Source organism: Pteronotus mesoamericanus, unplaced genomic scaffold, assembly GCF_021234165.1.
Source record: "Pteronotus mesoamericanus isolate MK-2021 breed Mesoamerican mustached bat unplaced genomic scaffold, CSHL_Meso_final scaffold_1186, whole genome shotgun sequence".
Taxonomy (NCBI): domain Eukaryota; kingdom Metazoa; phylum Chordata; class Mammalia; order Chiroptera; family Mormoopidae; genus Pteronotus; species Pteronotus mesoamericanus.
In genome coordinates, this window is record NW_026555302.1 from 16,324,632 (window position 1) to 16,338,361 (window position 13,730).

Genomic DNA, 13,730 nt, shown 5'->3' on the forward strand with positions numbered 1-13,730 from the left:
TTTTAAAAAAAAAAGCCCTGGCTGGCATGGCTCAGTGGATTGAGTGCCAGCCTGTGAACCAAAGGGTCACTGGTTTGATTCCCAATCAGGGCACCTGCCTGGGTGGCAGCAGGTCCCCCATAGGGGGCGCATGAGAGGCAACTGTACATAAATGATTCTCTCCCTCTCTTCCTCCCTCCCTTCCCCCTCTCTAAAAATAAATAAATAAAGTCTTTAAAAACAAAAACAAAAACTTCTTAGTTCAAATTCTAAACTAAAAAAAAAAAAAATTCTTCGCTCAAAGGCTGTGTGAAACACGCTGCAGGCCAGATTTGACTAAGAGGCCACTGACTGCTCATCCTGCCATAGGTGATTAAATGCCCAACCTCAGTACCACAGTAAGTTATATAATAAAGAATAGTAGGTCCCAGAAGAAAGATTTTGTTCAGGACCAGAAGAGTCAAAAGTTCCCTGGGGAAAATGGGGTTGGATTGGACCTTAAAAGAAGGTTAGAACTCAGACGAATGGTAGAAAGGAAGGAAGAGGAAAAGGCGGGTCTGTCTGGCATCTGGTGATAAGAGAAAGTGATGAAAGGAGACTGAGGTTTATGACGTGGAAGCTGCGGGATGTATCAGAACAAGGAACTTAAACCGACCCTTCTAGAAATAGCATCTTTAGATTATTCTCCCTGGGGAAACACAGGAATGACCTGACAACAGAAGCAGTCAGAGCAGGGGGACCAAGGCGGGGACCCTGTCACTGTACCAAGGGCAAGAGTCTGGGTGAGGATAGTGACAATAACGGAAGAGAAGGGACATGGAGAAACCTAAGGCATCAAGACCCTGTAAGACTCGGTGACTGACAAGATTTAGGAGAGACTCAACGTGACTTTTGGAATTCAGCACCAGAGAGTTCAGAGAGTTCTTTAATTACTCATTGGCTATGAAGCCCACAGTATGGGCAGGATCCGCGCTGGGTGCTGGGGAAAGAAGGCTCACAGGACGCAGAGCTCACAGTCCAGCAGGGGAGAGCCGGTCACGGGAATGCAAAAGCGCAGTGCTCTTACGGGGGCTCTGCTCGTACAGGTGCCGCGGTAGACGTCTGGGCAAGGGCAGTCAGTGTCCAGAAAAAGGAATCGAACGAGATTTCACCTCAACAGGCATCAGACGAAACTACTAAGAACAGCAAGATCCCCTGGAACTGGGGTTGTAGGTTTTGGAGACGAATGAGGACGGTCACCAAAATCGGGAACGGGAAGGTACGCTGTAAACTGCGGTGTTACAATGTTAGCTCTTTTTACATTTACCAGAGTCTCATGAATAGATGAACTGTCAGGGAGGAACACAGAAGAAGGAAGATAGGGCGGCCGAAACTGAGCCTTAGAGAAAAGCCTATAGTTTTTCCTAACACAGAGGCTTAGGAAAAAGGGAGGTTCCGTGGTGGAGAAAGAGAAAAAGAGCTGTTAGAAACAAAGGTGGAGAACCAGGAAAGCATAACATCAGAGAGGCTAGTGAGAAAGATTTTCAAAGGACACAATGTTGTCAGGGCGTCTAAGCAGCAGGACGGTGGGCTGGGGGAAGCGTAAGGGAAAGCATGTTGCAGTCCACAGGCCGCGGGAGATCGCTGGTAAAGGTAGACAAAGAAGATTGGAACCAGGTTACAAGGTGCGAGGAAATGAGGCAGCCCGAACACTCCAAGGACGTGTTTGTGCCAGGACCTGGGGGCACAAACAGGGCAGCGCAGACCCAGCCTGGAAACCTGGCTCAAGGGAGTGAGGTTGCCACATGTCAAATGCAAACGTGGCAGGTAGGGAGAGCAGGTACCAACGGTTCACAAGTCAGAAAGGAGTCAGGAATCAGGGCATGTTGTCGCAGGGCAGCAAAGGGTCGTCGGCCAGGAAAGCCCCCCTGAAGGGAAACAGGAACGTGTCCGGATGACAGCGGGGACCTGGTGCTGCTGGGACGTGCCTGGCACAAAGCAGATGCCTGTTAGACGTTTGCTGAACGAATGACTGCATCACAGGCAATAACACGATGCCACATGGAAAGAGCAGGCATTCGGAATCAGACTTTCATTCATATCCTCACTCATTTAACTTATAAATTCCATAAACCCTCATTATATGTGCCAGGAGTACGCAGACCCTAAGGACCCCAAAATAAAAGCCTCCCACCACTCACAGCTGATTGACATCACTCTGCAACGTGTGGGTGCTGTGGCGAGCACGTGAGCAAAGGCACAGCTCTGCCCGCCCCCCCACCCCGCCGGCGCCCCCAGGTGGCCCTCTGCTCAGGCCTGAAGGGCGAGTGGATCAGATCTCGGGTCGGGAGTTGGGGTGGGGGGTTGGCCTAGGGGGAGGTTCCCACCAGATGGAATAGCGAGGGCAGGTGTTGGGAGGTGAGTGAGCGCAGCTCGTTCAGGAAGCCCTGAGCCAAAGCGTGATGTGTCGGGTTCAGGCAGGGAAGCAGGGTTGGAGGGATACCTAGGGGCCCGATCACCAAGGACTTCACGTGACACGCTAAAGAGACTGGATTTTATCCTGAAGGCGATGGGACGCAAATGAGAATTTTAAGCAGGGAAGAGACATGATTAAATGTGCATTTTAGAAACAGCGAGAACACGGAGGATGGGCTGGCAGCAGGAAGAACGATGACTAGGCGGCCGCAGCATAAGTGGGATGTGACGAGGGCCCGAACCAGCCAAGAGGCAGCGGGCGGCCGGACCGGAGACGAGAAGGACGGGGAGACAGAGAGGAGGCAGGCCCTGCGCAGCTCCGGGCTTTCTCCTGCCGCCGCTCCCCGCCCGGAACGTCGCGCCCCACCAAGCACGGTCTGCCCGTGCTTCCAGCGAGCCCGCTTTTCTCTCTGGCGTCTGGACCCTCTCGGATCGCACCCTGGGCTGGAACTGGACAAGTCCTCGGTACCCTCACAAAAGTCATGTCAGTGGTCACTCCTCCAGGGAGCCCCTCCTGCCTCCTCCTCGGCGCCCCGTGACCAGAGCAGGACTAGCTGTCCCCCTTCCGTCCACAGCCCTGTCGGTGACCCGACTACGTTCCTTAAGATCTGCTTTGAGGTCTGGCTCCCCAGCAGCGCGTCTGAACTCCATGCCCTGGCCGGGTGGCGCAGTTGGTTGGAGTGTCGCCCCAAACACCAAAATGTTGCGGGGTCGATCCCCGGTCAGGGCACATACCTAGGTTGTGGGTTCAGCCCCCCCTGGGGTGTGTATGGGAGGCAACCAATCAATGTTTCTCATACCTCTCTCTCTCTCTCTCTCAAATGCATACCATATCCTCCGCTGAGGATTAAACAAATACTCCACCAGGACAGGGAACATCTTATCCATCTTTTTATCCCTAGAGACTCACACAGAGCAGGCTCTCAGCCAGGATTTGTTGACTGAATGAGTCCGTAAGGGTTCCGACAGTCACAGTGGCCCGCAGATGCCACCCAGTGCACACACACCGCTAAACGGGCCGTCGCCCGCAGGACCCGGGCTGAGCGCCTGCGCCTGGGACCTCAGTTACATGTCATCGCTGGATGTTGTACTTGGAGAAGGGGTCGCCCTCTGCATTCTCGGGACGTAAACGGGGCTCCTTTAACCTCAGTCTCTTCTTCTCTTCGTGCGTGTTTTTATGACTCTAGCCTGCACGTTGGTTCTTAGCTCATCTGGAGAGCAACGTTGCTTATAATTTAATTCTTAACTGAAGCAGCAGAAGGCACAACAGCTCGTTTCTAGTGGGAGAGGGTGGTGTCGGGGCGGAAGCAGCCAACACCCAGGGGCAGAGGCAGGGACAGGGACTTCCCGTCGGGAGACGGAGAACCGCACTTCATCCCGCAAGCGCGGGGTCAGACGTGTCCAACACGGTGGCCGCCCATCCCCCACACACCCGAACAGCTTCTGAAATTACGCTCTCTGATCAGAGATGTTGAGATGTGGAGATGTACGTCTGCAGCAATACTCCTCACTGTCGGGAAGAGAGAAAGCGGGAGAGGAGCCCACGGCGGCTGCCACGCAGGCCCTCCAGCCGCGCCCCGCGCGGAGTGGAAGACGTTCGCCTGCGCCCCCGCCCTGATCCGCGCTGGATCCGGAGGGGCGTGCAGACAGATTTCTGCATCAGTGTTATCGCGTCCAGGGGCTGGGACTGGGGGGAGCTCTGCAGTATTTAATGGGGCCCAGAATGGAGTGTCTCAGCCAGTCCAAGGGGAGCTTCAGACCAGTGCAGTCGGCAGACGCAGTGATCCTGCCGCCGCATTTATCGGCGCCGGCGCCGGGGCAGCAGGCGGGGCTGGCACCGGCGTGGGCACTGGCACAGCCTGCGGGCGCTGGCACAGCCTGCGGCAGCCTCATCCCCGGCCGCGCCAGAAACCCTCCGCTGAGGCAGCAGCTGTTCTCACGTGCCGCCCTGGGATTTGCCTTGTCCGAAGCCAGGGCTCTCTTCTGTCTGACGGTTGCTTTCTTGATTTTGTTTGCCGTGGAACAGAAATTACGGCCTGAGATGTGGGCCTCCACCTTAATTACGGATGTAATTCCGTGTACCTCGGCTGGGACTCCGAACACGGTAGCACAGCTGTCATGGAGACAGGCGTTATTGCCAAAGCCCTTTCATTAAAGATGAAAACTTCAGTTTTTGCTGTGATTTGTACTCACCTAAATTTAGATCATCACAAAGAAGGACGTGCGTTCAGGCAGATGCTGTGCGAGGCAGAGGGAACCACAGCAGTTGCCTCGCTGAGGAAGAAGATCCTAATGTAATTTCCTGGGAATTCTTTTATGTAGTGTTCTGTATGGCATTGTAAACGGTAGCGGTTTTGTTTATTCATTAGAGGAGGAATACATGAGTGATTTGAGCTCCTATGAAATACGATTAAACCAAGAAAGAAAGAAAAAAAAGAGTCCCAAACCAATGCCAGCTGCCTCCGGTTTAATAGAGACCAGCAAGTCCTCAGCCCTCCCTAGTTAGGAGGCAGGACCTTGGCATGGGCTGTTCCGCAGGCCCCAGTCTCTCAGAGCTTCCCTTTGGGGAGCCTTGGGCAGCTGTCACGCCTGCCCCTGTAGGCACTATGCGTGTGAAAAAGCTTGCTGTCTCCCCCTCTCTGCCCAGCGGGCCCAGGACCTATACCCAGAGGAGGCTGCTGATGTAGCCTGAAGCTCAGCAGGAGTGAAAATCTCCACGGTCTGATTAGAAGCAGCTTCCAATGAGCCATGAGGTCCCCACCCACCAGAGTCCCTCCCCAAGTGCCAGCAGGCAGCACCGCAGGCCTTTGCCCTGGGTCCGGAGTCTGTGCCCTCCTGGGTAGTCACTGAGAGCAGCTGGTGGCCACACACAACAGAAGGTCCTTGTTTTCCAGGTACCGAGGGCCATAACCCCTACCTCCAAACGGGCAGCTCCCGAGATCACGGGGAAGGCAGGGGCGGAGTGCAAGTTTGGGGAGACGCGTCCCACGCCAGAGTCCATGGCCTGCAAGGGAAGCGCTGCCTCAGAGAAGGCAGGCACTCTCCTGGGGGCCGAGACCGGCAGCAATGAAGTGCAGCAGATGAGGCAGGGGCTGGGCGCAGGGCACATCCAGAAGGGTGCCCTGCAGGAGAGGGCAGAGGGGGTCAAGGGCGGCCCAGAGCAGACAAGACGGCCACCCTGCCCACGTTCAGGGGCTGTGACAGTCGCCCCGGCGCCAGAAGGCACGGCCAGTGGGGATGCTGAGCCGAGAACTGGGTGGAGCGTGGGCCGGGCCACGGGCTGCCACGTCCACACCCGGACTGTGGGGTGAGTCTCCTCCCCCGTGGAAACAGCCCTGCCACATGCCCAAGCTTGTCCAGCTACATCCCTCCCGCACCCTGGAGCCTGACACCACGGCTAGCTCACGCCATGTCGCCCACCTCCACGCTACCGACGGCGTGGTAACAGAGCGAAGGCCGATGCCCGTCCCACGGACACAGCCCCTCGGTCATGGGCACCAGGCTTTCCTGAGCGGCCCTGCGCCTCCACGCCAGTGCTGGAGGGCGTGGCGCCCTGTGCACCCGGAGGGGCCCGTGGGCACAGCTCAGACTAGCGAAGCCATCGGGGCCCCTCACGTACACACCCGCTCACTGCCATCCCCACGCTCACGTCTCGGCCTCCCGCAGACGGACACCTGGCAGGAGCACCGGGGGGCTGCCTCTCCGCTGGGAGCTGCGAGGCCACCCGGGCCCAGAGGCGCCGCTGCCCAGCCTGCAGGAGGCGGACATGCCCGGATGCCGGCGGGAAGCAGAGCAGAGTGAGCCCCTCCCGTCGCCTCTCTGCTCTTCCCCGTCCCCACGGAGCTCTCCCCCGACAGCAGGCAGAGTGAGCTCCCAGCACAAGTCAGACGATGTCACCATTCTGCTCGGAACCTCCTGGGGTTCCAGCTCTTCCGGCCCCTGATCCCACGGTCTAGCTCCTCCATGCCGCCTCTCGCGACTCTGTCCCCGGCTCAGTGCACCCCAGCCGGACGCGCTCCGGTCCACCCTCAGCCACGCCTGCGCTGGCCCTGGCCGTTCCCTCTCCCAAAACGCTCCCTCAGAATGAGCGTGGCTGGTTTTTTCTCTTCTATCTCACATATAGGGCCTGTCACTTAGAAGGTACTCGATAATTGAATTATTTTGTGCCCTTTCTGTGTGCCAGGCGCTGAGGCAATGCCCCCAACAGACCCTGTAACTGGGGTCCACACAGGTCAACTTGCCCAAGTTCACTCTGCTTTAAAGCTCTAGCCAGTGTTTAGACTCACCCGTCTGGCACCCCAACCCTCGCTGTCTCCATGACCTTGGACCTGTCACTGGACTCTCAGCCTGTTTGCGTTTCTGAGAAACATGACCACCACCTACGAATAGCACATCCCGTGCCTCCTCATAGGATTGCTTCATCCCCTCAGATGTGACCGCCCAGCCTTTGAAACTACAACACTCCACAAACAGGAGGCGATGTTCTAAGTAGGAAGATCCTGCTTCGATGTTCCCGCGGAAGCCAGACCTCCTTACAGGCCCCCAGCCCAGTGCCCTGCTCTCTGCAGCCCCGCCGAGCCCCAGGGGCTGGGGCGTGTGGACAGGACCCCCGCCGCCTGGAGCCTCTGGAGACCTCAGGGCTCGCGCCCTGCACCCTTCACTGGGCAGGGCGCCCGGCGTCGAGACCGGAGGCTGGCAGAGAAGCACTGTGTGCTGGCGTCCGCAGCTTTGCCGCATCTCTCGCCCAGGCACAGCGGTTCTGCCGGAAGCAGCCCAGGCCCTGCAGCGCACGACGCGGGCCCAGCCCCGGACCCAGCGAGCTCCTGCGCAGCCGAGGAAGGAGCAGGAAGAGCTTGTCCAGACAGAGTCGGGGGCCCACGCCCACCACAGGGACCCCGTGCTGGACCAGTGTGTACAGTTCGGGGCGGGCACTTACAGGACTTGGGCTGGAAGGTGACCCAAAGGGTGACCAAGGAGGACGGCCTGAGGGAGGGGGCCGTGTGTCCTGCACCAATTCAGAGGACAGGACTTCTCCAGGCCCGGCCGAGGCAGGCTCCTCGCCCCGGCCCTCCCAAGGCTGGAGAGAACAAAGGGAGAGCCCGGCCCGGCCCGGCCCTGACTCTGCAGCCCCCCACCCATCAGTTCGCTTGCCCCTGCGCGCCCCCCACCCCGCCCCGCCCCGCCCCTGCGCGGCTCTGCTCACGCACTTTGCAGATGTCAACGCGTTCATGGTACAGCACGTCATCCGGTTCACCAAGGACCTCCCCCCACCTTCAGGAGGAACACGCTGCCCCCACCCCCACCAACAGAAACGAAAGGAAACAAGCCCCTGACCACACTAACCCACCGCTCAGCCTTTCCAGGCACCGGGCCTTGAATTGCCAACTTTGGTTCCCTGTCTCAGTCAGAAGTGGGAGGCCCTGCGTCCTGCCCCCGCAGGCCCCTGACTGTGCAGCTCCAGGTCTGCCTTCTCAGGGGAGAGGGCGTCATCGGTCACACGCACTCAACGCCACTGCGTGTCTCCAGGCACAGGCCTTCGCCTGGGGGCTCCCGGCTGCACGGGAGAACGTGGGGCCCTCAGTGGGGTGGCGCCAGAGCAGTGTGGGACGTGTGGCCTTGTGGCTGGCCTGAGGCAAAGGCCCCCGAAAGCCCCGAGACCTGGTCCCCCCACAGTGGGGTTCCAGAACGAGTTCTGAGCACTTCTCTTTCGCTTCCACGGGGCACCGAGGGGACTGCAGCTCCGGGAGCCTGCGTATGTGCTCGCGGCTGCGCGGCCCCCTCCTTGCCTGGAGAGCAGCCCCAAAGCCCAGAAGTTTCTCCCGACACCTCTGCCCACCTCCCAGCGCCTCAAATCCGTCCATCCCAGGCCCGTGAGACCTCCAGCCTCAGCCCTCTGGGGCGCGGTGCAGGCTGACCCAGCACACCTGTCCTTCCTGCTCCCTCTTGCAGACCCGCAGGTTAGCCAGAGGGAGGAGACTGACCAGGGGCAGCCCCCTCCTGCACTGGCCCTGTGGAGCTACATCAAAGGCCGGCCCCAGGGAAGGAAGCGGTTAGGGGCCAGTGAGCTCAGCTTGGACACTTCACTGTCCTTTCCTCTGGGATCCGTGGTCCCTTGGGGTCCACTCCTTCCCTCCCATCTCATGCGTTCCAGCACCCGAACAGCTCCTGCGGCGGCCTCCTCTCACTTTTTCCAGACTTTTATTCAGTGGAGATGCGAAGTAGTTGCTCACAGCCTGTATCACGGCATTCCTGAGACTGATGGCCTCCTCCCGCTCGCTCCCCCATCCAACCTCCCTGGACCAGCGGCGTTCGCGGAGTGTTCACGCTCCGCCCTGGGCCTTTGCCCTCCTCTTCACCGGGCCCGTCCTTCCATTGCTCATGCCCACGAGGTGATGCTCATTCACAGCTTCACGGCCAAAGCCCCCCGCTCAGCAGGCCACCTCCCCCGCCTGAGTGCGCTGCGCCCACTGCTGCCCGCCCTCCACAAGCCGTTCTGCCCAGAGAGGGGTGCTTTAGACTCCAGGACACACCCGCCTCCTAGAAGCTGCTCTCCATGGCCAGGCCCTCAGATTCCAAACAGCTGGAGCCCTCGCCAAGTCTGAGGCTTTCTTCACACGTGGCCCTCTGAGCTCTGGGTGCAAGACAAACGGCACGTGCGCGAAGACAGTGTCACACAGAGAGGCCCCTTGGGGACCTCTGAGAAATCTGTCACCCCAGAACACGGTTTTCTCTGGCAGTCGGACCTAGCCTAACTGAGGGGCAGTTCGGAGGAGGGGGGTGGGCAGGACAACACTCTCAGCTGCTTTATTTCCTTCCTTTTCCTGGTGACCTCACTACTTCCTGCCCCTGAGGTCTCTGTGTGCAAAGCTGCTGGGCCTGCTGGCTGTGCTCCGGAGCATCAACAGCACATCCAGGGACGTCTGCCAGGATGCCTCTGACCCAGGACCTCTGCGGCTGGGCTGGCCGCCTTCACAGCCCACCTGGACACCTGGGGCTGGGAAGGGCGAAGGCTGGGACCAGAGGCCAGGACCAGGAGGGAGGGAGCCCACGGTTCCGGCGAAAGGCTAAAGCAATAACCGCCTCGCCTCGCGTCGCGGCGGGGCGGGGGTGCACGGGGGAAGGTTGTTCTCTGGAAGCACGGAAGACAGGGAAGGAAGATGCTCCTTCTGGGGATGCGTGGCCCCACTTTCTGAGGTCAAGACTCGATCCCAGCCTCGGAAGGCTCTGGGCCGGGAAACAGGATGGCACCAGTCCTACGCAGGGCGCTCTGCTCTGACAAGGAGGCGAGGAGCTTTAATCCACAGGGACGTGAAGAAGGCGGAGTGTGACGGAGACAACTGAGCGGGACAGACCCCTTAGCCCTTGTCCCGCAGTCCAGAGCCGCGGCGGGGACCAAGGACACACACTGGGGCAGGGGGGTCCTCACAGCACTGCCTCATCGGCTCCCTTGTGGCAGCCCCAGTTCTGAGGAGGGCATGGTCCTGTCCCCGACTCTGCCCCGGGACCTGTGGGGCACCCAGCAAGGCGGGCTCTGGAGAGGGGCCTCGTCTCTCGCCCTGGGGCACCTGACTCGGCGGCTGCGGCGGCGCTGGGCAGCCTCAGCCCACGGTGACGCTGAAGCCACAGTGGAACCTGTTGCGCCAGTGGTTGAGGAAGGCCCCGAGGGCGAGGGTGACAGGCAGCGGGGGCATCTTCTTCTCCAGCACCGCGCCCACACACCAGTTGCTGTCCACCAAGCCTGCAGCGGAGAGGCCGGAGACGGGGTCACTGAGCCGGCGCGGAGGAGGGGTCCGCAGGAGGGAGGCGGCGCTCCCCGCCCCCCGCCCTCCGCCCCCGCGGTGCTGTCTTGGCCACCCTCACCTCTGAACACCATGTTGGCCTGGGGCAGACTCAGGTGGTAACCAAAGGAGAAGGTCGTGTCCTGTAGCCTCGTGTTTGCCTCAAACTCCACGCCGACCTGAACCTGCGGACAGGGGTGGGAGCGGGGTGTGCGTCCGGGCGGACCGCAGGGGGCCGGCAGAAGTCCGCAGGAGGAGGCGCCTGTGAAAGCACGGGCAGCGCGGGCAGGAGGGACCGCAGGCGGGCAGGCCCGTGGAGGTGCAGGGCGGGGCAGAGCTCCCGACCGGCGTGCGGGGGCGGGGGCGGCGCAGTCCTCTCACCTGCTCATTGGCCCGGTGGTAGTAACTGGCATGGGCCCCGCCCGATCCCACATTCAGGGTGGCTACCCAGTGCAGGGCTGTGAAAACCAAGGGCGAGAGGAACGGAGCCTTAGGGCAGCGGGACAGGCCCAGAGGCCCAGCCACGCCCAGCATGCCCCTCCCCCCCGTACCCCTCCCCGTACCCCACCCCGTACCCCACCCCGTACCCGAGTACTTCCCCGCCAGCGTCAGGATGGCCCCCTCCTCGCCTGGCCGGCGGTGATAAACCAGCTCTCCTCCCAGCACCAGCCGATGAGTGAGGCTCTGCAGGAAGTGCGCCACCACGATCACTGGGCGGGGGACAGAGAGTCAGCCCTGGACACAGCGGCGCTGCCCTCTCCCCAGGGGCCCCGCCCGGCCTGCCCACGAGGTTTCTGGTCGAACCGCTCGGGGGACAGCTGATGAAGGGGCATGGCCAACGCCAGCCGGTGGGCGGCCACGGTGAAAAGACCCCTGCGCCGGTGTCTCACCGGACTCCCCGATCAAGTCGGGATTCCCCAGGGTCAGCGTGGCCGTGTAGTCGTCACCCCGGTACTCGCCGTCGAACTGCCAGGTCAGGAACTTGGACTGCTGCGTCTGGGTGGCGGGAGCGAGCAGTGAGTACCCCCCTACCCCCACCCCCACCCCCAGAAGCGGGGCATTCCCGGAGAAAGGGGGCCCTTGCACGGGGGCGGGCGCACGGGTCACCTGGAAGACGGCCTTGGCTCGGAGGCGTTCGGCCAGGAGGAGCAGGACCTGGGCGTTGAGGCTGCCGCTGCTGTCCAGGTCGCCTACCACAGTGGGGAAGACCTGTCCGAGAGCGCACACAGCTGGGGTCCCCGCGGCCCGAAGTCCCGAGCGGCGCGCGGTGCCCCCTAGGGGCGCCCTGAGGAAAACGCTCTCGCGCGGCGCTGGGTCCCTGCCCCCTGCCATCCACCGGCTCGCTCGCTCGGAAGCGGCCCGATGCGCAGGTGGGCGCCCTGCCCCTTCTCCCGCTAACGCTCGCACTGCCGCCCCCTCCAGGCGGGCTCTCGGGGAGGTGGCCCAGGGGTGTGGAGCCCTCACCTCAGTAGGGCTGAGTTGCCAGTCCCCTGCGTAGGCTGCGTGGAGGTGATAGCCGGGCAGTCCCAGGGCACTCAGGTGCACGGTGTGAGCCACCTGAGGAAAGAGGAGCCGGTGGAGGACAGCGTCTCCGTCCTCCGCCTCGCCCTGTGTCCTCTCCCCATCCAGGCCTTTTAAGAATCCCCAACACTCCTCCATACGCGGAGGGGCACCCGGGTGAAGGCCACAAGTTCCAGGGCAAGGGAGTTCAGGAGCCTCCCTCCTCGCTCCCCTCCCCACGGGGGTGGCCGCGGCAGGGGTGCGAAGGACAGGAGACAAGGAGGGGACAGGCAGGGAGGAGCCGAGAAGTGGGAGCACCTGGAAATGGCTGCTCAGAACCTTGTTGACAATGAGCTTCACTCCCTCCATCTGTCCCGGGAACACATCTGAAGGGGGAGAGGGAGGAATGAGTACAGGCGAGCAACCCCTCCCCCAGGAAGGAATCCCCGTTCCCTCCCACGGAAAGCGCTTTGGAGGAACTGACCTCCTTTCAGATCCTGCAACGAAACGCTCCACTCCAAATGCTCGGCTCCGCTGGGGCGCCGGTCCTGCCTGAGGCTGCAAGCCCCCGCAGCGATCTCCCCTTTCCCGAACACCCAGCCCTCGAGACCCCCCCCCCTCCTCGACGCCTCCAGCTGGAGACACCAAATGCCAAGTGCTCACCTTTGCACAGGCGATGCAGCTCATCGAAGCTCCCCGGGTTGGGCAGAGGCTCCTCTCGACGAGGGCTCCGGCGGGGCAAAGCCCCCAGCGGCGTCAGGCCCAGCGTGTTCCCCATTTCAGCCCAGGGGACGGGGGCACCGGGCTCAGCCGGGGGAAAGATGCTCTTCCTCCCTCTACCCAGCACGGGCCCCACCCCCCACCATCCCGCTCCCCAGTCCCCGAAACTTCCCCATGATCCGACACCAGACCTGGAACGAGAAGAGTCGGGGGAAAGGGCGCCGGTGGGGCGACTGGACCCCAGGCACAGCCCCGTCCCGTCTTCGATCCCTCGCCCCCACCTGTCACCCCGTCCCCTCCCCCACTGCGCAGCCCTAGCCCCACCGCAGAGCCCACCCAGCTTTCTGGCCTTCCCACTCCTCACCCCTAGGCCCCAGGGCGAGGCTTGCAACGCAGCAGGGGCCCTTACCGTCTCAGACCATCACGCTGCCCCTGTCCCCCCGGCACACCCCGGTCATCTTGATGGGGGCAGCCATCTTGAGTGATGGCAGAACTGCGGCTTCACGCGGCTTTCTTGGCGTGGTCACGGGCGCCATCTTGGGACCGGGCAAAAAAGCTTGTAAAGCCCCGACCCTCCCTCGATTCGGCCCCGCCCAACGTACGAAATAGACGCGGCCTCGATCGGCCAGGGGCCAATGGGAGAGGAGGAAGCAGGAGAGTGGCAGGCCTCGCGTCCGGAGAGCTCCAGCGCCGGCGCAGGCTGGAAGTCAGCTCCCGAGCGTTGGCCTTGGTCACACGGCCTGTCCGAGGTCGGGGGACCTGGGAGCGTGCAGGACTCTGGAGGGAGCATCTTGGAGCCTGGGCCGCGGACGCTCCCTCCGCTGTGCAGCTTGGAGAACTGCCTTTTGAGAAGAGTGGCGGAGGGAGGACTTCTTGCGAACCTGGGTTGCGTCGGCCCTCGGCGCCCCCATCCCCTGAGCCCCTGGGCCCCCTCCCCCAGCCCCGCATGGTGCTCTGCGCGCTGCTCGCCTTCACGGCCGCCCTGGGACACGGACTCCCACTCCCTCCTGCGGGCCCACGGCTCCCCAAGTTCTCTGCTTCCCTCTGAATGGGTCCCGGGGTGAGAGCGGGGGCTGGAGGAGCAGGGGCTGCAGCCTGGCTCCTAGCAGAGCTGAGCCCTGACGCAGCCGCCCCAGTGCCGAATCCTTCCGTCCCTGATTCCGCAGGCAGAGCTGGCCAATAACACCCAGGCCCACGGACCCCCGCCCCAAAGTGCGCCCCACCCTGGGGCCAGGCGGGAGTCGGTGGATGCCTTCCAGTAGCAAGGGCTCCGCGGGGAAGTCAGGGGCGCCGCATGAG

General features: G+C 61.9%; 2 protein-coding genes across 2 annotated transcripts; one reads left to right on the forward strand and one right to left on the reverse strand.

Annotated features, from left to right (window-relative positions):
- The first annotated feature begins 5,775 nt into the window (after window positions 1-5,775).
- On the forward strand, window positions 5,776-9,035 carry NR1I3 (nuclear receptor subfamily 1 group I member 3). Its single transcript, XM_054587608.1, has 6 exons — window positions 5,776-5,874; window positions 6,027-6,264; window positions 6,972-7,386; window positions 7,453-7,481; window positions 7,576-7,758; window positions 8,317-9,035. The coding sequence occupies exons 1-6, from the start codon at window positions 5,776-5,778 to the stop codon at window positions 9,033-9,035; spliced, it is 1,683 nt and encodes a 560-aa protein (XP_054443583.1).
- Window positions 8,594-13,241, reverse strand: TOMM40L (translocase of outer mitochondrial membrane 40 like). Its single transcript, XM_054587857.1, has 10 exons — window positions 12,841-13,241; window positions 12,375-12,622; window positions 12,030-12,097; window positions 11,676-11,768; window positions 11,319-11,420; window positions 11,102-11,207; window positions 10,799-10,921; window positions 10,593-10,669; window positions 10,294-10,396; window positions 8,594-10,171 (listed from the first exon to the last, which is right to left on the reverse strand). The coding sequence occupies exons 2-10, from the start codon at window positions 12,487-12,489 to the stop codon at window positions 10,032-10,034; spliced, it is 927 nt and encodes a 308-aa protein (XP_054443832.1). The 5' UTR covers window positions 12,490-12,622; window positions 12,841-13,241; the 3' UTR covers window positions 8,594-10,031.
- Between the last annotated feature and the right edge of the window lie 489 nt (window positions 13,242-13,730).